The sequence below is a fragment of the Barbus barbus genome, assembly GCF_936440315.1.
Source record: "Barbus barbus genome assembly, chromosome: 48".
NCBI classification, from domain to species: domain Eukaryota; kingdom Metazoa; phylum Chordata; class Actinopteri; order Cypriniformes; family Cyprinidae; genus Barbus; species Barbus barbus.
In genome coordinates this window covers 14452863-14477854 of record NC_136726.1, presented here as the reverse complement: position 1 = coordinate 14477854, position 24992 = coordinate 14452863, and the positions used below count along the sequence as shown (strand labels likewise).

Sequence of the window (24992 nt, the reverse complement as noted above, 5' to 3'; positions counted from 1 at the left end):
CTTCTGGATTTAGTCTGTCTCAGTTTGTTGTTTCTTCATGTTATTCCAGACAGACTGGATGATGATCAGATCAGATCTCTGTATGGAGCACTGGCTGTTGTCAGACTCCTTGTGCAAACAAAAATCCTAATTAATGACTTATTATTATATTTTGTTTTATTTTATCGTTAATATTTTATATTAATAATATTTTATTATTTCATGTTATGCTTTTTATTATATTTGATCATTTTACAGTAAGTTTTGAATCTTAGTTGTAAATTTATAATATTATTTTATTTTGGGGCTTTTTGCCACTTCATTGATGCAGCAGGAGAGGACAGGAGGTGATGGGGAGAAGAAAATCAGTCATATCACAAGCTCTCCCAGACACAACTCACGGCCTTGTGCTCAAACCACATCTCATGGCCTCTTGTCATGACTGTACACTGAAATCCTATGCAGATGAACCTAAATGAAGGGTCTGTTGTTGTTTGTTCCTTGGCTGGAGAAAATAAAGTCTTGCCTCACTTTCAATCAGAGGTATTCTCCACCTCTGAAGTCCTCTTGTGACTAAACATACAACCAAATCAAGTCAAATTCACACAGCCCTGTACATGGAGCAGACATATCTGGGGTTTCCATTTCGAAGTGGGTTAAATGTGATCGCTGCAGGCTGAACGCATGTCCCATCGCAAGTCTTAGCGTTGTGCTCGCTGGTGTGAAAACATACCCCGACAAGGCTGTTTCTGACCAGCTTTCATACATGGATGGCTTGTGTGTACTTAGGTTGACTTTTGGTAGCCTATGTATAAAAAAGAGAAAGGAAGTAGGAATTGTCATGCTTTTGTGTAAGAAACTTGTTTTTGAATGAATGTTCTAGGTTGTCAAAGTTTCTTTGGCACTAAACCATTCACTACACATTTTAAAAGGATATTTTTAGTTGCTAAAATGCACTTATCAGACCCTCAAATTAGAGTATTTTCAAATTATCCTCCTGCATATATACAGCCTCTATATTTACAATTGATTTGTTGAATGGTTGAATTTTGCAAAAACGTTAAACTATTAATATACATTGTTTGTGGCTGTTAACAGAGGAATACAGTTCATAGATGCTTCATTCATCCAATACTCAAACTCCCACAGCGTAGGCTATTATATCATGAATTACCTACAATTAAATATGATTGTACATTTTTTGCTAACGTTAACAGTGCCATCTCATAAATTCAACAGTCGTTTAAACCGTCAGCTTGAAGTTTAGCTCTTCGTTTCTTTTTGTTGTCTTCAACATTTATGTGTGATCCTAACTTCTACTCAGTTCTTAATTACATCAGTGCAGCAAAACTTAGATGATTGTCATTTCAATTTAGTTACATAGCGCAGTTATACGCAAATTATATACATTTTCGAGTCTACTGTATCATTTTGTCTTTGATATTTTTGTTGACGTGCCTAATGTTGGTTGTATTTTCGGTACGTGACGAACAAGCCAATCGCAGTCACACATACCTGACTGTTCTCCTGTAAGGATTCTTCTCTACATTTCCCTCCCTGCTGGGTCTCCCGAGGGGGCAAAATCACATATTTTACCCTGCAATCATTCCTTACACTTAAAGTAAGATAAATGGTAAGATATTGTTTTTTTTACGCTTTTGATTTCTTCTTTAGAGTAAACAGTTGCTTGAGTTCTTTTTGTTTGCTACTTTTCACATTATATCCATTGTGGTGTTTCGAACATAATACTTTCCGAAACGTTCCTTGAATGCATGCCTATAGCCCGCGTTGCCAAGTCCACGGTTTTCCCACACAATTAGACTATTTTATACACTGCTGCCACTGGGCTGTTGTTTAGTCCACGGGTTGAAGCGAAATCCGCCGTCCCCTGAAACACGATTGCGACCAAGGTGGGAATTCCTGGAAGCAGGTTTGACCTGCTGGAACGGGATTTTGATAGCCATTTCCCCCGGAAGCCGACTGGGCCGGTTTTGGCCGTGATTGGACTACTTTTGAGTAGCAACTGGGCTGGTTTTGTTTTACACAGGCCTAGCAACCCTGCTGATAGCATTAATACAGCTATGCACAGCAGTGAATGAGTTTTCTGATTATGAAACACCACTTTTTTCTTTTTTTTTCATTGCTTTATGAAACAATTTAATTTAGTACACCATTATTAACATGCAGATTATTTTAAGGAGAACAGGCTTATTGAAAAGTCACAAGAATCACATCTATGAGAGTTTCAAGTTTCTTCTGAATGGAAATGTAATAATATGAATGCAGACTTGGATAATTATATAATATATCACGTCTTTGGAGATAAAAAAAAGGCTTCAATGGCCTTTTAAGACATTTGTTTTTCATTAAAGTTTTATTTTACTATTAATTATTCATTTTTATGTTTCAGAACCATCTGCTTGAGATTAAACACTTAAATTTAGCAAATTAATTAATAATTATTAAAAAGGATGTATGAGGTTGGATGAACTGATGATTGTAATAAATAATACATGATTCTTATTGTCAGCTTCAGTAATGTTATGTTTAAAAACTGGCCTTAAGTGAAAAACATGTATTGAATATTCAGAAAATTATCAGATGAAATTAATTTTATTATAGAAATTGTTCTGCGAGACTTCTAGGGAAGACAAATGCTTACATTTTGACATAAACAAAACTGAATTATACCGAAGACACAATCTACCGTTTTAAACTACCAAACATTTTCCTCCTCCGGTTCAGCAGTCACCATGTTCATCAAATAGCTTACTTTTGTCTGCAAGCTTTGGAAAACAATTTTTGGATTGGCTTCCTGTGAACTCTGTTGCTATTTTTGTCTTGAAATGATACAGAGATTGTTTGTTTCTACTGGTCCACATTTGAAACAGAAATGAGCAGTTCTTGATATCAGCTGATGATGAATAAGCCTGCACAAATGATCTTCCTCTCACTGATGCAAGACCAACTTGGTTTGACAGTCCATCCACGGTTGTTCTTTTTTTTTTTTTCCTTTTTTTGTCATAACATACAATTGGCCATTACATGTACAAATACATCAAAATGACTTAGGTTGGAAACTGAAAAACAGATTTTTTTTCCATTTTACGATATAATACCGGGCACTTTACAGAAGTCTTTTCTCTTTTATTCTTCAAGTCTTTGTGTCCAAAGAATGATAGAGAAGTGGCACTATCCCAGTACAAAAAGGTCCTTTAGAGTCTCCTCTCTTCCTTCCATAGTTAAATACTGCTGAACAGCCCTGCCTTGAAGCCAAAAAGACGTCAGGAAGTGAAGAAGCTCCTCTCTCTTTTCCTCTCCTATGTTTTCTTTCTCTCTTTTTTTTGTTTTGTTCTCGTGTGTCTTGTTCTCACTGTAGTCTGGGCCAGTACTGGGACATGTCTGGTTCACTGCCTGGCACTTGGACTGGTACAGACACTCCAGGCGAGATTAGACCTGTAGCATGTGGAAAAAATGCGGAAATATTTAGGCTTGTCATATTATGTAACTTAAGAGTAATTCTCAAAAAAAAAAAAAAAAACATAAATAGAGTATGCATGTTGAATATATAACAAATCATAATATGAAATAGAGCTTTTAATTAAAAATAAGTTAAATGTTAAAAATATTTCATTAGTTTATAAATAAATTTCTGAAAAATGTAAGACTTGTCATGTTAAATGTGACTTCAGAGCTTCATAAAATGTCATGCAAATTTTTATAAAAATATGAAATTTTTTGTTTAAATATATTAAAATGATCTAATATAATACATTTTAAATACTAAGTTTAGTTTATTATAAAATATTCAATCATAAATATACAATAGAAATTTAAAATTAAAATAAATTCAATATAAAAAATATTTAAACTTTTGACAATAAATTTCAGAAAACATTGAGGCTTATGTCACATATGTGACTTCAGAGCATCTTCTGCTTTAAAAAAAAAAAAAACGGTTTACAAATTTTAATTCATTTAAAAAAAAGTTAAAGCAGTTAAGAAAATATTAAAAATATTTAATAAAAGAATATATAGTATTACAATTGTATTTTATTTAAAAAAAAAAAAAAAAATATATATATATATATATATATATATATATAGTTTTTTTTTTTTTTTTTTTTTTTTTTTTGCTTTAGTAGAGGAATGAAACGCTTACCCGTTGAGGTTGTGCCTGAGGTGGCCATTGATTGGCTGTTCATATGTGCCTGCATGTGCGGGGGGGTGTATGTGTCATAGCTCCGCCCATTCACTGAAGGACTAGTGGGCAACATGCAGGAGTAGGATGGGGTCTGGCTGGGCTGTGGAGGGGTTAAAAAGGGCAGACCTGTCAGCAACACTCACATCTGATAGAAATAGCCTTACAGACCTGTATGCTGTAATTACATAAGATTTTACAGTGCTCGGAAATATCAAATTACTAATCCTTTGAAATACTGAGGCAAGCCCAGCATAGCATAGAACAATACAGTACAGTGTGAGGCACTAAACTGACAAATGTAGACATACTTGCATAGGAAGATTGTTGGCCATGGTGAAGCTTGGCATTGGTGGCAGGGCGCTGTATGTGTTTGTAAGGCCTGTGTCTGATCTTCCCAACATGGGGCCTGATGTGAAGGATACTGTTTAAAAAAAGGAAGAAATAATCTAAACATACTATTTTTGTAAATTTTCAGTAGCGTTTGCTTAAGGCCCTCATGAGCCAACAATATGCACATTGTAGAGGTTTTACCTGGCGTTGTGGGCTGAGGAATTGGCTGATAAACGCTAGTGCTGAAGCTGCTACTGATGGGTATGTGACTCGAAGAGTTTGTGGCTTGTCTTCTTTGATTTCTTAACTTCTCCTCTCTCCTCCATTTTGCTCTTCTGTTTGAGAACCACACCTGGAGAGACGTACTTTAGTTAGTTATCAAAGACATTTTAAAACGATTTAGAACAAGCGGTATCTAGGGATGAATAAAGATAAACTGGGACACTTTTGTATTTAATATTTAGATCTTCATTTCTGTGTTGATGTATTTCCTAGCTCATTTTATAGTATTATTATTATTATTTATAATTAATAGGTGGTTTTAGTGGGCAGGACATTAGATTGGTCAAAAATCTGTGTAGTGCAAAATGAGTTATAAATATTTTATTTAAATACATAGAAGCTACAAATGAACAGAGTGTAATACATATTATTAGTACATATTTATATATTTTATAAATATATGTATGTATGTGTGTGTGTGTGTGTATATATATAAATATATATATATATTTATTTACATAAATTATATAAGTCAAGCAGCCAACAAAAATGCAGGGGAAAAAGTTGATATATTTATGCAGGAAAATTTCTGTATACACGCACACACAGAGAACTCTTTTAAAGTGATATTGTTTGAGTGGCTAGGCCATTTATAATAAGATTTTAAAACAATGCCAGTGGCTAATTATTTTTGAAGTGTACCAATTTATCTCTATTCAGCCGATTTTCAAGTGTTTTCGCTCACCTGTATTCTTGCTTCCGGTAAATCTATTTTCGCAGCTAGTCTCTCTCGTGCAAAAACGTCAGGATAGTGCGTTCTCTCAAACTCTGGTGGAAACATTAAAAAATAAGTCATGGGTTAAAAAATGAATCATTTTCTGTTCAATCACACAATGGTTGCTTAAACGTCATGCAGAGTAATTTAATTTAAATATAAAAGTTAACAAAAGTTTTATTCTTGAAATGAAGTGTGATTATTCTGTTCCGTTGTAGCTAGTCTACAGATGCTTTCATATTAGTTCTAATCTTCATATTTACCTTTTTCAAGTGCTTCTATTTGTTCTTGTGTAAAAGATGTGCGGTTTCTTTGCAATTTTCTTTTTAGCTGAAGCCTCATTTGGGTCTCATCTGAATCCTCTCCATTGGAGCTTATTGAGTTTGTGTTCTCACCGCCTCCGTCTGATTGTTGGCAGCCATCTGGAAAGGAAAGGAAATATAAAATGTAAGTTTGTTCTGTTTATTTACACTTCTCCTTCTGTGTTTGGAGTCTAGGTTTTAATTAAGGTATATCATGGCTTGCCTGTCATATTTAGATTTTGGTAGAAAATTAGCGGAGCGTTTTGCAGGCTACTGTATCGCCCTCTGCGATGTTGTGGGAAAACATTTAGAGCACGCTCACTTAGATCTTTCAGGATCGAGTCACAAAGGCTGACGAGCTTGAGGGCTTTACAGAAATGCGATAAAATGTCTCAAAAACCTTTTCAGATCCTCTGAAATGTTTTTTAAAAACCAAACACTCTCTCCCCCCTTTTCATTCCCAAGTTCTTCAATTAGGCTACGGCCACCATATGGGCGTTTGCAGAGCTATTGAGGTGACCACCAATACTTGAATAGGAGAGGGAAGCTTTCACAGCTACACAATGCGGGAGAGTAAGGGTAACTCTTAAATACTCGCTGGGAGGACGGATGGCAAACTTTCGTGGGTTGAATTTTGAGAACACAATTGGAGCGGGCGACAAAAGGATTCTCTCCAGCAGTCATTGTAGCACGAGGATTCCAGTCAACAGACTTTTCAGCTCGGCGTGTTAACCTTTATGCTCTACTGTCATTAATCACTGTCCCTAGGGCCGGCCCTTTCAACCTCGGTTAGGATTTATACCTTCTTATAGGCGCAGGAAGAAAAACAGCCCGGCCACCGTGAATGAGACATCTAAATATGAAGCCTCTTGTTTGTCACAGGCTAAAGGATTGGAGTGCCAACTGAGAGTCGATGAGCTTTAACCTGCTGTGTTGTTGGACACCAGTGCCTAATTAACCCATCTCACCAGATACATTTGAAACTAAAACTTTAGTTTGGAGTTTGAAAAAAATACAGAGAGAGTCTCTTGAGGTATTAATGAAACCCCAAACTTTTTGGACTTTTACATGGGTGGTAGTGTAAGTAGTCACATGGCCACCCAGTTGCATTTGAAAGATGATGTCTGTGTCCTATACAAGGACGTCATTTATAACCTGTCATAATTTGGAATATATAATATTTAAACGGTCTGTTATGAATGTATTAAATAATGCTCATAGGACCTGTAAACATCACAATTGTGACCATTTGGAAAACACAGAGCCTGTTTTTAATAAGTAACGGTGTCCAATTAAAAAAATAATAATTATCTTAATAATCTTAATGATTATAAATTAAATCATTTTATCAGTTATCGTTCCATTTTTCCCTACAAATACCTTAGTAAAAAATATAGAATACGTCTAAAAATGTAATGAGTATTTTTGGACTCTGTAGTTTCCCATATAGGTTACAGTTGATCCAGAATAAAACTTTTTACATTTTCATGATTGTTTTTTTTTTTTGGTTTTGTTTTTTGGAAAGACGGTTTGTTTCATTGGGCCATCCATAGAGTATTTATTTATACTATTTATATCCATAAGTGTTTATTTAGCTAGGAAACAATATGAAGTTAAATGAGTCCACCATTCTTAGAGTATTTTTGGATGTAGATTATTTGCTTAATGTGTACATTTTTTACATATATTTTCTGGAGATGGTGGACTGAGCAAAAAATAATATAATTGAATAGGAGACTAAAATGAAGCTCATTGCATGCACATATAACCACTGGAAAATATGCTGTCAAACATTTACTTTCCCATACTTTTTATTGATATGATGTAAGTGGTTACTCTTCTACTGATGTAGCAAGAAATATCAGGCTACTAGCTTAACTTTTCTTCTCAAAGTTATTTATTTTTCAAAGACAGTGCATTTCTATGTTCTAAGAAAGTTTTAAAAGGTCTTTGTGTTTAGTATCCACACTTTTCAAGAGCTAATCCGAATGTGTGGCCTGTTCTCAAAAGCCTGACCAACTGTCGCCAGATTTTGGATTTCTTTTCTCTGAGAAAGGCGCTGGGAAATAAAATAATTCCTTATTGGGGCGTTGTCGTAACCGGTGAGGCGGAAGGCGAGCAAAGAGGTGGCAAAACAACCACGGCATCTTTCAGCTGTGGAGGCCTTGATCAAAACATGCGAGGACCCTTGGAAAAAGAAAAGTGTCCAAATCCTTTAGACGGCTTTAGCACCCCGAGCCTATGGCAGAGGGAGGGGCTGCTAGGAGTCCTCTGAATGCGATAGAGTTGTCTCTTTTAGCGTCCTGTCAGCCCAGATGAATCCGCTATTTTATTCAGTGTTGCGTGACATTCATCAGATTGCGACCATATTTGTCTCGCTAAGAAACCTCACCCTGACTAATAGCCTACTTTCTACTTTGGGAGTGGACTTTGAAATGATAGTGGTGAAAATGATATAGCCCTAAGTGAGCTATTTTTAAAAAAAAAAAATTGTTTATAGACTCGCATAAAATAGCCAGCCACAGATTGATTGTTGTTGTTACATTATGTTTTATAGGCTATTTGTCGTAACCAATCAAAAACTACATGATTTAGAGTTCTGGCAATTAATCCACATAATAAAATAAATAAGCACTTTTATTAATAAGTTTGCGTACGAGGCCACATATCAATAAAACAGTAGGCTATTAAATATGTTGGTTATGTCATGTGGACTCAAATTAATTCATAGGTGTATCCTGCACAGTATTTTAAGTAAATATGTCTAATTGTAAAAACGTTAAATATTTTATAACGTAATTTGCTCATATATGAGCCATTTGTAGGCTACTCTCCTTTGTATAAAACACGTTTGTTTTGATATTTGCAGTTGCAGGCCGATATTACACAGACATTATTTCTCTATTTATCATATCTTCTTATATGTCTGTCTTTCGTTGTGTAGCACCTTTAACAGTGACAAGTCTAATTGGCAGACGTTGCCATATCATGTCCAGGGTGTCTCCGGTGGAACATTTCTACAGCTGTCTCCTCAAACTAAACGCGTATTTATGTCGCCTTAATGGGAAACAAAGCGTTCTCTAATGAGCTATTACATAGCAACAGAACTGTTCCCTTAACACATTTTTCTGTGTGACAGAAACATATTTTGTACAGGAAATCCTTGTTTATTCGATGCCGCGTTCTTTAAGATCTGTGAAGGTGGAGTGCAACTCACATTATTATTATTATAAATGTTTATATCATCATTATAGTCATGGCATTATGTATTTATTAAATTGTTGATATTATAAGAGTGCATTAAACTCCGTGTAACATGCATAGCGTAATTTGATGAATTAGATAAATTGTATATAATAATAGGCTACTTAAAAGTATGTGGAATAAAAAACGAAATACACTTTTATTATTAATATGGAAATTGTTTTATATTTTTAAAATAATCATTAATTATAGGCTAATTTACTCCAGTTAACAACAATTAAATTTAGCGAATCCAATGCCCCTTTTGACACAGCCTTCCTCTATGGAAAGTAAAATAGCCATACCTTGATTGGGCTGTCCTGGCACTGACGTTCCGGGGTACCATCCCGGCCGGGTCCCCCACGTGCCGGTCTGACCGTTCAGCATCCTCAGCTTTTCATACACGCCATCTGCGCCCATCTGTTGCTTTTCGCTAGCCAGGTTGCGCAGTACTCTGTTTATCGATGACACCTGAAAGACGAACCCAAAGATGCGGCACATTAATTAAAGAGCGCTTCCGCGATGTGGCATGTTGGCTTTTGGAACGATTGGCCCCATTTCTGCACAGGCCTACATGCCAGAGCATTACATCGCATTGCATTGTCCTCTGGTGTAGAGGAAATAATAGCAACGGCCGGAGAAGACCGATGTTGGAGAATGTTCACGTTCAAGGTCATTAGTGCATGCTTTTTAAACAGTGGATCAAACTATTACGCATTAAGTTCTCTGAAAGGACTTACACTGGGTATATTATCGTTTGTGCAGACCGCATCTGATAGCAGCCTGTCTCGGATTTCCCACGCGAAGATTGACGGACACTCCCTCTTGTACTGGGCAATTTTGCCGACCACCTCGGGAGTCGCTACTCTTGGTTTACTTCCTCCGATCGCCCTGGGTCTGATGGAGCCAGTTTCATAGTATCTACCCAAGATTTTACTCACGCAGCCGTTCGACACCTAGATGGAAAACAAAAGAAACAATTCACATACATTATTTAAGACTAGTGTGAAATGTTAAGTGTGTGCTGCAAGCATTGATAAGCTTACGTTTTCATTGTCCAGCACTTGGACTTTTGCATCAGCATGGGTCTATAACACAAGAAATACCTTTAACACGAAAAATATGTCTTCAGTGGTACGAGAAATTGTGCACTTTTTTAAAATGCATTTTGGTCGCCAATTTTAAAAATTGCCAAATGGGGAAAAAAGAGAAGTGCTTCGATCCCTTCCACAAGACCACTGTTTATGCATTCCAAAATGAAATTTGAAATGAATCCTCGTTGTTCGCTGGCATTAATAATGCAAGGACTAAAATAATAATAATAATAATAAATAAATATTATTATTTAAAAAAAACTACTATACAGCTGGAAAAAAGTAAGTATGAAAGCACGAATGTTAAACAAAACTACTGTATAAATATTTTAATTCTTGGTGAAGAGTTCACATGAACGGAAAATTTGCATTCTCATCACCTGCAGAATCCGGGATATGTCACACGGCCGCGCGCCACTGTGAGCGAGTTCAACTATTTTCTGTCTCGTGGAGTCTGGCAGCGGTCTGCCGTTGACGAACACACCGCCGAGCTGGTTCACTCCACTGTGACCTTAAAAAGAAGAAGGTAAGATCCCGTTGTAAATCACTAAGCATTTAGCGCACCAGCCTCAAATACAGACTCTATTTAAACAGAATCCAATCACAGCTGTTTTTAATAGAAGCCTTCAGGTCGCGATTGTCTAAAATGAGTCAAGCATTACAAGAGCATTGTCAACAAATCTCAATCTTCAGAGTAAATCGCTTTTAAATCAGCATAGCCGGTCATTATTGCTGTTATTCAGCTGTCATATGTTTTCGACTGTTCTCCAGATGTGCTCGTAATAGGCTATCATAATCTCCTAATGCCCAATTGTAATATAATTACACATGCAGAACATTGATTAAGCGTCAGCGCTCTCGTATGATCTGGAGCAAAACATCTCCAACCCACTGAGCCGAGATTTGCGCATCTTTGCAAAGCCTTAAACGGATCAGATGGCGTAATGCTATTTGTGGTATTGTATTAAAACTTCTTAAACGCTGCCATGATTTAAACCATAGCCTCGCTGTTACTCACACATTAAGTAAAACAACTTTTAACAAAAAAAGCATCAACCAAGGCACAGCATTGTTACTTTGTCAGTGGAAAAGCCCCTAAAAAGCAGACCAAAGGCACCAAACCTGAAGCCAAAACGGAAAAGCAGCCTTCCCGGTTTGCTTTACTTCTCAGCTCCCTTCCCTCCGAAGCCTCGCGTTAAATTGAGTCCAAGAGCACAAGCTCCTTTGCAATAAATAAGCTCCAAATATAGAAGAGGAGGAAAATATGATGAGCCTGCCTGACATTTGTCTTTAAAATAAAGCTAGCTGCACGTCAAGTTTGAGCTTAATTTCTGGAAATAGGCGGAAGTCGCCCTGGATCATGCATGGAAGGCTAATTGAGAAGATCAGTTGGAGCACTTGTGGCAGGCATGTCACTTTATATGACATCGCTCTGCTTTTGAAAATCGCATCGTCACGACAAATAGTAGCATGATAAAACGACCCTTTCGGTCTGCATTTGGATATCACTCAGACTAAATTGGATTCTACTCATTTCCCCTTTAAGGGAAGCTTAATTTTAAGGTAGCCAGGGGCTGTGCGCGTGTACGTCCACGGGGGCGCGCCTCGTCCTTAATATATTAAAAGTGACATTTCTTTTTTTCCCAAGTGACAAACCTCCATTGCCTATATTTACGCACTGGGAGCGAGTCTGCGGGATGCTGTTTTGTTCTGTAGGTTTATGCATAATAAATCTGCAGAGCGAAATATAAAATCTGAATTATGCACGAATGTTTTATTTTTATTATGCACACTAACTGAGAATTATTTCTAATATTTCTGGCACACTTAACATGAAGAAAGGCGGAAAGAAAATCCATATTCCTTTTCGGAGCGAAGTTCAATTTGAAATTAAATAGACACATTTAGATTTATTGGCTTTGAAATTAAATGCCGTATGGCTTTAAAAGTACAGCCACTTGATTTGAGCTCGCCAACACGCAGATTAGGATATAAAATCAAACTTTCGCTTGAAAGGTTAAGTCTTAATCGTTCTATAATTCCCCACGGTGAATGGTGTCGGTCTCGCCCAGTGGCAATCATTACGCGCGCGGTTCTCTGTTTCTAATCAATTAATAAGAAGACATATGGTGTCAATTTGGACGCTCCTTTCTATATACACCCAAGAGTTATTAGCACAAGGCTTGGATTGCCGCCTGTGACCTTTAAACAAACCAAAGGCCTAACCTGAAAGATATCTTTGTAGTAATACACGCGAGACATCAAACGAAAACATTTGTGTACAATAACACCATTTATCTCTAAGAAGGGGAAAAAAATCAAGCAAAGTTTTTAGGCAAAAACTTTTTTTCGGCGCGTAATATTTAATTTTTTTTATCCCAATGCCTTTTTCAACAATTATGTTTTTTTTTTTTTATGTGGTAATATTATTATTTTATTTATCGCTCACACAGTGTAATGTGCTCCACTTCAGCTGACCTAGATTTAAACGCTCAGTTAAAACTCCAAAGTGTTGCACCTACAGAAATAGTCTATGGACGTCAAAATTAGTGACTAACACAATACACCGGTCGTTAGTATGAGGACAGAGCAAACAAACTGGCACTTACAACAATAAAAGCAATAGAAATGAGAGGATGACATTCAACACACCTTCGTTACAGATGTCATACACCTCTTGTCCAGCATTAAGAGAGAAAATATGTCTCATTTATTGTAATCATAACTTTCTCAGTACTTTCCACAAATGACTAAGTATATGTTTTGCTAGTTGGCCTTCACACATCTCAAAGACACAGACACATCCGCGCATGTAATTTATTCATGCTCTACAACAATCAATGTTGCATCAAAGCTCAGTCTATTATTTCACTCTCACGGTGTTTCATAAACATGATAGACGTTCCATCAGAATCATGCAATGTCAATTTCGTCTCTACTAATGGACTAGGTGGATTGGCCGCCGATGCTAACATTAATTCAGCAATTATTTAAAAGCAAGTCAAGCAGAAACATCCTCTCTCTCTCTAACACACACAGACACACACAATTATGCAAAGAGCATATGGGTTAGACACTCTAACTAGGTTGTGTAGATATGCAGGCTTCCATGTGAGTTTTTTTCCATTCAAGGAATTTCTCGCTGAGAATGTAATTTTTGCTCTCTCTCAAATGTGGCCTGTAGAATTTTAAATAATGGCTTATGATGGTCCATAAAACTCTACAATTGTTAAAGTCAGGCTTAAGCAATGAGTTTAACTTACCATGCAGTGTTCAGCTACTTTGAGGGAGCTGTATGAATGACAGGCATAAATTTTGGCAGCATGCACACGCCCAACACCCCTGACGTACAGTGTAAACTGCCTTCACTAATATACCAAAACAAATGCTTTGCTGCCTAGACCTCCCTCACACCCCCACCCTCCACCCCTCCACCCACACACACACACACACACACACACCTTACTTTTAAATAATAAAAACGCATTTCAGAAAAAAGAAAAGTACTCCACTTACTGTTTTGCATCATGGACGCGACGCCAGACTCCCACGTGGCCCGGTTATAGTATTCTATTAGTCACAAAGAACCAATAATAATGGTCAGTTTCACATTTTTAAATCAAGTGTATTGCAGTGCATTGTGTGTAAGACTTGTGTGCAAGAAAGTTAAGGACAATATTTGTGTGGGCTGAAGCCTCACAAATTTTTGCGTTCATGCTGCAAAAAGTGAGAAAAAAAACTGTCTCCACAAATACACTTATGTCCAGGGTTTAAAACTTGCCTGGAAACAGAGTTGACTGTCCGCTTAAAACAATTTATAGACTCTCATCTGCTGCACTCTATTAAAATATCCCTAGGACAAAGCAAAACAATTTATTAGTACACCTATCCGTAATTATATATTTAGCATTACAACTAAATGTAATATTAGCTTTTTTAGGATAGTGTTTTTATAACTAATAAATTGGACAATAATTAATTCGCTTTTCGGTTTAATAAAAAAATAATAATAAAAAATCCAGTTTATTATATTTAAAATCGTTTTCTTCTTTTACGTTTAATTGTTTATTCGAATAATAATCAAATTACTGTATTATACAAATTATTTTCTACCTGTACACGTTCTTTTCCCTTAACTTCATGATTAGAAAACTTCAAATGTTGTGGGCAAGGCCTAATTTTTTCCTCTCCTTCAGATACACTGTTCTGGTGACACACGCTGTCTACCTCGCCTGGCTGCGCTGGAAAAGTAAAACCAGGAGGGGGTGAGGGGTCCCCGACAAAGCCCCGCTGAATTTTAACAATAGCGTTCTTTCTCCCTCTACACCAAAACCCAGAGAGTAAAACCCGGGCTCCCTAACTAGCTACACCGCTTCCAACTAAACGTACCAACAACTCTCAGAAAATACAAAGAGCTGAAGGGAGCGAGCCCCCCTTCTCCTCCTCCTACACCCGGTCCAGCATACCCCCCTTCACGCACAACAGCCAGTGCAGCTCACTATGACCCGGTGCCCGTTACCTCAATGCCTTTTTGTTTGTCTCGTTGCGCGAAATAGAAAAGTAATTTCTTGTTATAAGTATCTGGAGGTAATTGTGTTACTGGTATGTGTCTTTAAGGGCTGTAAAAAATGTACAACAGCGCAGTGGGGCGCTCAATTGGTAAAAGACAATTGCATTAAAGAACCCATTCAATACATTTACCGAAAAGGAGGCCACTGAAGAAATACTCACTGCTTTGATTTTTTTCTTCTTTTTTCTTTTTAAGTAGATGGATTGTGTGCGCAGTTTACAGTGCACAGCAACAAATAAATACATACACCAATCGCCAGCCAGCGTTGCGCGTTTCATGAAATACCATTTATATTTCAAAATAAATATTTGACTGTATTGCTTTTTAAAATTATTTTTAACTCTTTAGATATATTCAGAATTTTTAAACAACGTTTCACTTTTTTAATTCCTCTAGAAATTACATCAATACAAAACCATTTTTGGATTGCAAATAAAAAATAATAATATCACGATTAAATTTTATATGAAGTAAACCATTCAGTATTTCTTTCCCACGTGGGTTATTTAAGGTCTTTTGCCTGCACTCATCTTTTTAGTTAATGATCGGTTTTAATAGTGCTATCTGTAATTGACAGGGCCTAATCTGCATTTTGTTCGTTCTAATGTGCAACATGAAGGCTCTTAATTAAACACACTTATTTAAGCCTTTGATATTCTGCGGAAAGTAGATTCTAGTCAAAGTTTAGAAAGCTGAAAACGGTGCTGATTTATACAAATGTATAAAAACTACTATAAGCCTGTATTATAGCATAAAAATTACTGGCACCGTAAAATCAAAATAGAGACAGAATTAGATGATTTTAATTTTACAGCATTTAATTATATATTTGTCAGATGTTTAATTTAATGCTTTTATAAGAAAACTCATGCACATAGATTTAGATTAGATACAAAAAATAATATCGATCATATTTTTGTTCGTTTTTTACTACAAACTTCATATTAAAAATTGAGTAAATTAACTGTTAAGATTAAAGTTTAAACATTAACGTAATTAATTATGCTTTTTAATAGGTAGTCTGGGACAAAGAAGGCAGCGTTTTCCTGACTGAAAAGCAAAACACCAAGTTCACGGTGCGATTTGGTGGTGGCGCCCGGCTGAATGTGATGGTGTGATTCAACCTGACACTCCACCTCATCGGGTCATTGCGTTCCCATTTTCAGAACTGATCGCGGTCTTGGCCTACTGTGACTTTTTGCTTTCCTCTGTCATAAATAAGAACTTTGCTTGGCACAAAACTCGACATAGCTAAAGCATAAAAAGGCAAAGACCGTCCGTGAAAATCCATGATAGAGTTTGACACCAAGAGGTTGTGCAGCTTTTAAGTTTTCTTTTTTAGTTTCGTGCTTTTCGTTGAACGTTTTTGTTTTGATAAACAGTTTCTTCAAGGCCATAACTAACTTTTATTCCCCATAATTATTATTTACAAACCACTAGTTTTTTTTATGTTTAAAGCTAGCGTGCATTTAGTATTTTCACTTGTAAGTGGTGCATATGCATATGCGTGCAAGTTGCTCGAAAGAAAAAAATGTCTTAACTTACCTTTTTGAGGCATAGTTCCAACAGCCTTCGTATCCTTGCTGATATACTTCGCTTACAATAAGGAGAAGACTCTGAAGTTCTAGAAAATCGTCCTAAAACAGTTTGTCTTCTATAGTTTCCAACTGATCTCGGGTGGAAAATTTAAATTCCCTGCGAAGGAAACAGAGATTGACAATAAAATGGGATGTCAAGACTGCGCGAGACTGAAAAATGTGCGCTCGTGGGAGAGAGTGAGAGAGAGAGGGGGAACGAGAGGGAGAGGGAGCGCGTGACAGAGAGAGGGCGCGCACCTATGCTGATTGGTGATAGCACTCGTGTATTAATGTATGTGTTCCTGGTCTGTGCCTCGCCTCCTCTCCTCTTCAGTGGCCCATTAGCTGAGCCTGACCTCTGTCATCATCTCCCAGCAAAACACTTCCTCCTGCCCCGGTGACAGAGCGGGAAAAGGGCCGAGCAAAAAGCTAGTTTTCAACCCTACTTAATCACTCCTCATAAGCATATGATTCTCTCCAGTATTTTTCCATTGAAATGCCTTTGGGCGTTCACGTTAAAAACGAAGTACCTGGTTAAAAAAAAAAAAAAAGGACCAGGAAGTACCATGGTAATGTTTTTTGTTTGTTTGTTTGATTGGCATGTAAGCGTGTTCTTGTAATTATCTGGAATAGCCATATTTTTATGAGAATTTGCCGTGGAAGTACTTATTTGTTGTCAAAAACTAAACAAGCGAATAAATGTTGGCCTGCTTTATTACTTACATTTTTACTTAACTCCGTTATTATTGTGTCAGTTCACGCTACTCTTTTCGATTGAAACGAGCCCAAACTTTCTCCACGTGTCATTGTTGACTTGGTGTCTGAGAATGTCATCCGCCTTTACGGCGCGCGCTCAACGATCAGTTGGGAGACCCCATACTATTTACATTAATAGCGTGATTTGTTGTCGTTTTCTGCGGGATAAAAAGAAACTCTGTGTCGTGGGTTGCCAAGGGGGAAATGAAAATATCATTACGTCCATGGCCGGACACTTAAACTACATTTGTTGATTGCTTGGACATTAGCACACACCTCGGTAAACTCCAAAGCAACCCCTCCGCGCCTGTGTTCTAGGTTACATGCGCTGCACTCTCTGCTCGCCACTCGCAGCTTGGGGTGTTCCACCCGTTCACTGGAGTGGAATAGATTCCGGGTTGGGATACAAGAAATGGAAAGGGGAGGGGGGACGTATAGCATGGTGGGACAGCTTTAAAGAGAGACAAAATGTGTTGGGACGCACGGAGCATAAAATTAAGCTGTGGTTGCATACACTTGACTTCGTTTTGGCATGTGAAAAGTGCTAAAAGTCGGAGCTCATCAATAAACTATCGCGAAAGTGAATGCGAGCTCTGACAACCATTGCATTCCCCACTATAGCACAATGAGGAAACAAACGACACTGCCAAAGAGTCTGCATCGCAATGAAAGGCCGCTTGAATGGGAGTCGGATAATGAGCTGGCGCGACCGTCATGCACTGTCATCTCGGGTCCTGCGGTGCGACCCCGCCACGCCGTTTGATATTTTCGAATAATTTCCCTCTCCTTCCCATTTAAAGTTTTGCTGGTTCCTCCGAAGGTGAAAGTTCAGCTTGAAATGCAACACGTTGTGCTACTGCACTGAGATTCAAACGCTTTTTTTTTTTAATATTATTATTATTTGTTTATTTATTTTGTCTGTAGCGTGTCAACGCCATCCTGTTTAATATATTCGCAGCAAATAGAGCAGTTTTAACATTACACTTTCAACAAAAAAAATTATTCAATGTTTTTGAAGGTTCAGCACAGAATCTTATTTAGAAACGCATCTTAATAGCTAACAGTATTTTAAAATTAGGTTCTTCAGAACAATCTATTTGTTTTGTTTTTTGTTTGTTTTTTTAAAGTAGCCTACCAAAATTTAAGTGAATAAAAAGTTATGTATGGAAGATACCATGACATCACACTTTGACACTATTTTGGTTCTAATTGGAACGTTTAATTTTAACATTGTATTTATAAAAAATAAAAAAAAAGAAAGAAAACAGAAAAAAAGAAGCCTCTAAAATATGCTTATGGAAGCCAAATACGTGCTATACTCTATAGTTAAACCAACCTGTTTAAAAGGCTGGTCGACATCAAATATTTGACTAGGTCCAGACTTTTCACACGGATGGACTCTTGTAGTCCTCCCATCAATTAGCACAGTGCGGATTAGCAGTCAGTGGTGTTTGGTCATGAAAAAGACCCTAATCTTGTCGCTATTTCCCTCAGGCAAAATAGACGGTGCTTCGCCTCTCCCTAAAAGTTTTCAACAGGGAGAAAAAAAACTAATAATAAGGGGCGGGGACAGGACTGAATGCAGCTGACGTCAGAGCGAGCGAGAGAGGCGTCTATAGAGAGAGAGAGAGAGAGAGAGAGAGAGAGAACTAGATAGACTGGCTCTTATTAAGGCAATGTGGGAAAAGTTTATCGTTATGGCCAGTGCAAGCCCCACATCCAGTCACCATGTTCTGGGGGAGGGGACCTACCAAAGTTTTTTAGTGTGGTTGCCCACAGCGACATCGCTCGCCGCACTGGCAAAGGGCCCTGTAGGCTAACTCTAAGCGCCATGATCCAAAAAGTTACACATTGTTCCATTTCATAAGGTATAATAGACCAGTTGTTGTGGGCTGATAATTTTAATTATTTCCGTTCCACATTTTGCTCGTTATTTCAGAGGAAAAATGTTTTGCAGCCTTAATGTTTTATTTAATTTTTTTTAATTAGTTACTGAAAGTGGATTTCTGTAAAGCTGCATAAAGTGTAAGCATTAAAATATTTCGATAAAAGACAACTGTGACATAATTTACGGACCATGTAATCTTCATTCAGGGCAAAGTTTATGCATTGCAGGTCAAATGGGAATGTTAATCTTGGAATGAATTTCTAACGACTGTGTTTTATATCAGTAGCCTACTGAACAGTGTAATTTACACAGTAGCCATATTGTACTAGGCTATTTAAAACATTTCTACTACAAATATTTAAATACACAGTTGTTAAATACACAAATGACAAATACACAAATTTAGTAGTAGAAAATATTTTTATATAGACACCCATTTTACTCTGTAACTTACTGGTGAAGGTATTTATAAAGTAACTCAAATACGTTATCAACTTTATTTTGTTTATTAAAGAAAGGTTTAGTGCTTGATTTTTTTCAATAATTAAAACGCATAGTAATAATAATGAAAACAAAGTTGTACCTTACTTAAATTATTAAATGTTTAAATTATATTTACTCTTATCTGACAGATAACATTAGGCTACTCATAATCATGATGTCCTGTTTGCAAATGTCTTTCAATACTTTACAAGCCAATTAAATTAAATTGTTGCACATAAAGCAGTTGAACTGGCATGGTTTCAAAGCGTGTATCAAGTATTGAAGTATAATAAATTAATTTCACGGCAAGGGGAATAAAGTACTGCATGGCAGTCATGGTAAATTAGGTATTGCTCGAGATTAACAGACACCTAAATGCTGTCAGCGCAACAATCTGATGTCATAACATTTGTGAAAACTCACCTCAGTAAACGACAGATAGCCCGTTCCGCTAGCGAATCATATATGAGTGATTTCGTTATGAAATGCACGTTTCCAAATGAGCCTGGAGACGAGAGTAGTGTCTAGAGAACCCCGATCCGGATCCGATTCACAAAACTAGTCCCAAAGTAAATAATATCCAGTCCAACAAGCCGAAAAGGGAACCACGGGAAAAGTTGTGAGAGACTGTAAACCCCTCTTTGATGAAAACACTAGCCTATTTAACAGATGAAAGCAGGTCCAACTTTGGACTCTTCCTCGAGTTTCTTACGACACGTTAACTGTGTTGTCTTCTTGAAAACACCTCTTTCTTTAAACGAGGTTCGGAATAAAAAAAAGAAGAAAAAAAGACGTCCTCGTCTCACCATCAACTTTCTCTTAATATTAACCTCAACCTGGCAGTGATTGGCTAGAGTGACGGCCCACGTCACACTTGACGCCATTTATCATTCCCCAAACCGGGAAGTTGAAGGAACAAGAACTGCTGTCTGTTGTGTGCGAATTTGAGAACTATAAAACCATGCATAGTATGTAGTTTCTTTAAGGTTCATCTCACTTAATAATTCTGTTTAATAAGAGTGTTTGAATTTGTGAGGTAGGCTATTATTTTGTAGCCTATTCCTTAAAAAAAAAACAATAAAGGAACACATTTTGTTGTGAATAGGTCTATAAATTATTTTTTTTAGAGACAGGATTTAAATGAAATTTTAAATCATAGAAAATAAGCAATGTTGCAGTACATTTATGCTGTTTACAAACTGTCACCAGCAGAATGTAACCTACATTTTTACAGACCAACAAAAAAGTGTGTCAAAACTCTAAAGTCGTCATGTTAGCTATAGTTTTACTACCTACTATAGGAAGTTTGTTATTTATGCCAAATGACAACACAAAATACAGTTTACATCGCCTTTGTTATAGGATCCCATATTTATTACATGACGTTTGTCCAATGATGTAGTCATAAATATAATTTCTTCAGATGTGTAGGCCCTATATGCTATAAAAAAGATTACAATTTCGAGATTGTGTTATTGTGTCAAGCAGCGATGCTGCCAACGTAGTCTAACTTAATATTAAGCTTATTAAAGATTATATCTTTGTACAAAAGAGTATGGCAGATTCGTAAAAGTATGCACATTTTAAAAGGGAGAACACAGATGAGAATCAAGTGCTGCCGCCGTTTAGGACTCGTGAAACCGGTGCAACCCAGCAGAGTTCTTGAGATCTCCACTGGAAACCGCACGGCCTGGCCCCGCTTATCAGGCTGTCAATAAAGCGAGATGGGGATGCTAAAGCCGGGCCAGGTGCTGTCTCTCCCTCTCTCCGCTGGCCTGCACTCCAGAGCGCGATCAGGCGTAAACTTAAATCTGTCCAGCCAGCTTTCCCTTACGCCGACCCTCTGCTTCCAAGCATGTGTGTGTGTGTGTGTTTGGGAGAGAGAGGAAAGCAAGGGGAGCCCCACCGGCACACATAACCATTTTTACTTATCAAGGGAAACCGTCTTATCATTTCCACCGGCTTCATATGGTGGAACACCAGCGAGTGTTAAAAATTCTGAAAAAGATTTTATTTAGGCTATATTTATTTATTATTATTATTTTAAGAAATATTATAATTTTAAAAATATAATATTATTAAAAATGAATACATACCGTTATAAAGAAACACTGCTCATTAGGTTGTCTGATTTCACGCTCCCTGTCACTATTTTACGATTTTATTAAGCTACATTTTGTTGTTAAAATGTAGCATATGTATATGAGACACAGAGCGACAGAAAAAAAAATGCTTTACTTAAATATGAATTTAAGTGAAATTAAGTAGCCTAAATTTAAGAATTACGTTGGGACCGTTTGCATGAATGTTTATGATGATTAAAAAAGCGACGTATTGACTCTTTCTGCTCTGAAGAAACATTTTCTTGATATTAAAGCCTATGTTATGCCTGTGGATTTTTGCTTTTCTATTAATTAGTAGCTAATCAAAGCTACTTCGATTTTACAAAAAAAAAAAAAAAGTGATGGCCTGTTTAATTCATCATGAGCACAGAATCACTCATGTGGATAATTTATCCATAGCAAAAGCTTTCCTGACTTGTGAAAACACCTGACAAAATATTTATGGCACTAATCGTGATTTTATTGGAGGTGGATTTTTAGTGATTATGAAGTAATTTAATAAGCATGCTTATGTGTATATGGTTTTGTTTGTTCAGGCGACATTAGTTGAATTCCCTCGGGGTGATTGGATATAGTTTGCTCCAAGTCGACAGCCACGTCCTGTATGTTAGAAATTCATTTTTGCTCAACACGACAAGGCTGAGTTCGATATTCAGTGTATGTAAAGGCGCGTCAAGCGGAAAGACCTTTGATTATTTTCGTCTAATCCCAAACTGTTTGCAGAAGCCGCTGTGTTTGTGTGCAAAAAAACACTTTTCGTTATCTTCATTAAGACTCACCGCAGCATTCAGAGGCAGAAAGATGCGCCTGTGCGTAACCGTGTTTGGATAAAATCAACAATTGTACCTCAGTCAAAAGAGAGCTCAGAGTTTGAGATTAGATATTGACAGGGTCCAATAGCATAAAGCGAAGATTGACACCTGCCTCCGAGTCGATGCATAGTACCACAAAATTATATGAAAGGATGAGCACGTTTGTCATTTTCTTGTCAAGCAAAAAAAAAAGGACAAAAGTAAACACATTGTACCTACATGACTGCCAGTAATGAAGTAATTGATCCCCCCCCCCCTGCATACACAAAAATAGTTTTTATATAATATACAGGCTAATATTAGTAAGTCTGATGTGTATTATTTTACATTATGCTTAGAGGTTACTGCATGCAAATGAAAAATAAAATATATTCTTTTGTAGTGTGAAATGAGAAATGCATGCATGGAAAACATTTCTTATTTGCTTAAAATGAATTTCTTGAGTCTAAAATGCTAAAATGTCAGTATGTTTTTTTAAATTTATTCATTTATTTACTGTTACCTTCATGTGGTACTATTCACAGTCTACAGGTCCTGTCAAGGTCAAATTATATGAGTAAAAATTCTCTAACTGTATGGATGAGAATGAAGACCCCTAATCAAAATGAGTTTTTGGAGTCCATTCTACTCAGAACATAGTCCATCAAACTCCAAGTTACGCATTAAGATTATCAAATGCCTTGGAGGAGAATGTCTGTTGCAGACAGTGATGTAAAACCTCACAAAATTGAGTAATGACTAAATGATGAGGGCAGACTATTCTGTCCAAAATTCCACTCCATAAATGGACAAATCCAGAATTCTTTGTGATCAGTTTGGTCAGACATATGCCACGTGCCTCTGGAAAAACTGCTTTCTCCTGAGATCATCCTCCTCGTCATGAGGAGAGCTGCCATAATCATTAATGGCTCCGCACTATTGGTCTTAGATCCAGTTCTGTGCATTTGTTTCTTAGCTTTGTTAAAATATTCTTCATTTGACCCTAGTTGCCCTCTTAAAAATTGTGGAGTGTGAATACATAAAAGGAAACAAGAAAAGGGGCCAGTTTTTTCAAGGAAAAATTGCATTCCATTGAGTTTGAATTAAATGTAGATAAACATTTTTTCTTTCCAAAACATTGTTTGTTATATGTTATTGTATCTTGATTTCCAAATGTTTGTCCATGTTGTTATTGATGAACAGCTGTGCATTGCATCTAATCAAAGCTCATAGAGACAATGAAAGCACAGTAAAGGCCTCTGAACTTGGAATCCACCCAGATTGTTCACAAGCGAGAAATATGCATGGTGTCATAAATAATTTTTTTTATCCTGCTCCCAGATATAATTGCAAGGAAATGTATGCCTCTTCTCATGGTTGTGCAAAGGTTGAACTTAAATATTCTACACTTTATATCACTGCTGAAAGCTATTTTTTACTGTAGCTCCTCTTTTTCTTTAAACAAGATCTTGGATTTTCCTTTTCTATGAGCAACAGGCTCATTTATCAGTTTTATTTCAGGTTACAGAAATCTAAGCATACACTGTCCTATTAAATGACCGTACAACAGTGGGTAGATATTGTAGATATTGCTCTGCCCATTCCTCTAAATTAGGCCCATGCAGAGGCAAAGTAAGCAACGTAAAGCAAGACATCAAGCGGTGAATTAGGTTTCCCTTTTGCCTGCTCTCCCTGGTGAGTCTTTCCATTTACATTACAATTTCAAATGCCACATCGCTGGGTGTTTTATACCATTGTTGGTGCATCCAAGTGTCCACAGAGACCAAGACCCTTGACAATTTCTTATAATTAGCAACCCCCATCTTGCCAATAACTGAAAGGATTCCATTTCATCCCAATCTTAATCCATGCTAATTTGGCCTGCGCACCTCCAGGTGTTCTTTCCCGATGCTTGCATTGGAATAAAGCTGCATGCTGGGCACTTCAAGGAGTGATATTATAACTGATATAACATTTTTATCCTGCTGAGAAATCAAGTTTTTAACACAGTTCTCATTATTGGGTAAATAAACATCTCTCTCTCTCTCTGAATTTCAACTTTCCAGTGACTGTATGTCTGCACGATAAAAAGACATGGAGTAGCTATAAAGAAAGGTTAAAGGTAATGCCAATCTAATATGATTATATATTTAATTGGTAATTTTGGAGAAGGATTTATGAATGTTAGAAATGCAAATAAGATTGCAAAAGAATCCCTGCAAATGGATGATGAGTGTCATTTGAAATTATAAGAGAATTTAATCTTATTTGTACGTTTGTATAGTTTTAAAAAAGAACAGACAGTGTGTTTGTATTGATTCATACAGTTACCCTCCACATTATGGAGGAAACAGAATTTACACGTTTGTCCATTTAGCTGTATTGTCCGTCTGAAAATCTCGTTAAACGTGCTGCGATGAGAAAGAGGAGGATTGTTATGTTTTGTGAAACCGAAAGCAATTTTCTAGGAAACCTGAATAACAGGAGGGAGGAGATTATGAATAAAACTAAGGTCATTAAATCGTGCTGCGTAGCTCCCAGCGAAGCGAAGACGAAATGTAGAAACACCTAAAGTGACAAACTCAACACAAATCTGGCTGATACATTTAAATAGATGCAGCAGCAGCGAATAACAGGAATACTAACACTAAATCA

General features: G+C 36.9%; 1 protein-coding gene across 9 annotated transcripts; it reads right to left on the bottom strand.

The window, feature by feature from the left end:
• Nucleotides 1-2575: 2575 nt before the first annotated feature.
• On the bottom strand, nucleotides 2576-20243 carry LOC306866401 (paired box protein Pax-6-like). 9 transcript variants are annotated; one of them, XM_079411592.1, is made up of 14 exons: nucleotides 19847-20194; nucleotides 16265-16414; nucleotides 13931-14002; nucleotides 13666-13719; nucleotides 10530-10660; nucleotides 10102-10143; nucleotides 9796-10011; nucleotides 9361-9526; nucleotides 5774-5932; nucleotides 5481-5563; nucleotides 4715-4865; nucleotides 4492-4604; nucleotides 4142-4283; nucleotides 2576-3435 (listed from the first exon to the last, which is right to left on the bottom strand). In XM_079411592.1, the coding sequence occupies exons 4-14, from the start codon at nucleotides 13676-13678 to the stop codon at nucleotides 3350-3352; spliced, it is 1302 nt and encodes a 433-aa protein (XP_079267718.1). In that variant the 5' UTR covers nucleotides 13679-13719; nucleotides 13931-14002; nucleotides 16265-16414; nucleotides 19847-20194; the 3' UTR covers nucleotides 2576-3349. The 9 variants fall into 9 exon arrangements, with proteins under 9 accessions (XP_079267718.1, XP_079267716.1, XP_079267721.1 ...); XM_079411590.1 differs by lacking the exon at nucleotides 13931-14002 and having other exon boundaries at nucleotides 19847-20243; XM_079411595.1 differs by lacking the exon at nucleotides 10102-10143 and having other exon boundaries at nucleotides 19847-20178.
• Between the last annotated feature and the right edge of the window lie 4749 nt (nucleotides 20244-24992).

Bases quoted from the DNA above. Each gene is read 5' to 3' on its own strand.
- LOC306866401 (XM_079411590.1), bottom strand. The intron at 10,144-10,529 runs GTGATGAGAATG...CTTGTGTTATAG, and splicing joins ACATATCCCGGATTCTGCAG to ACCCATGCTGATGCAAAAGT. The intron at 5,933-9,360 runs GTATGGCTATTT...TTTCCTTTCCAG, and splicing joins GCCAGGACAGCCCAATCAAG to ATGGCTGCCAACAATCAGAC.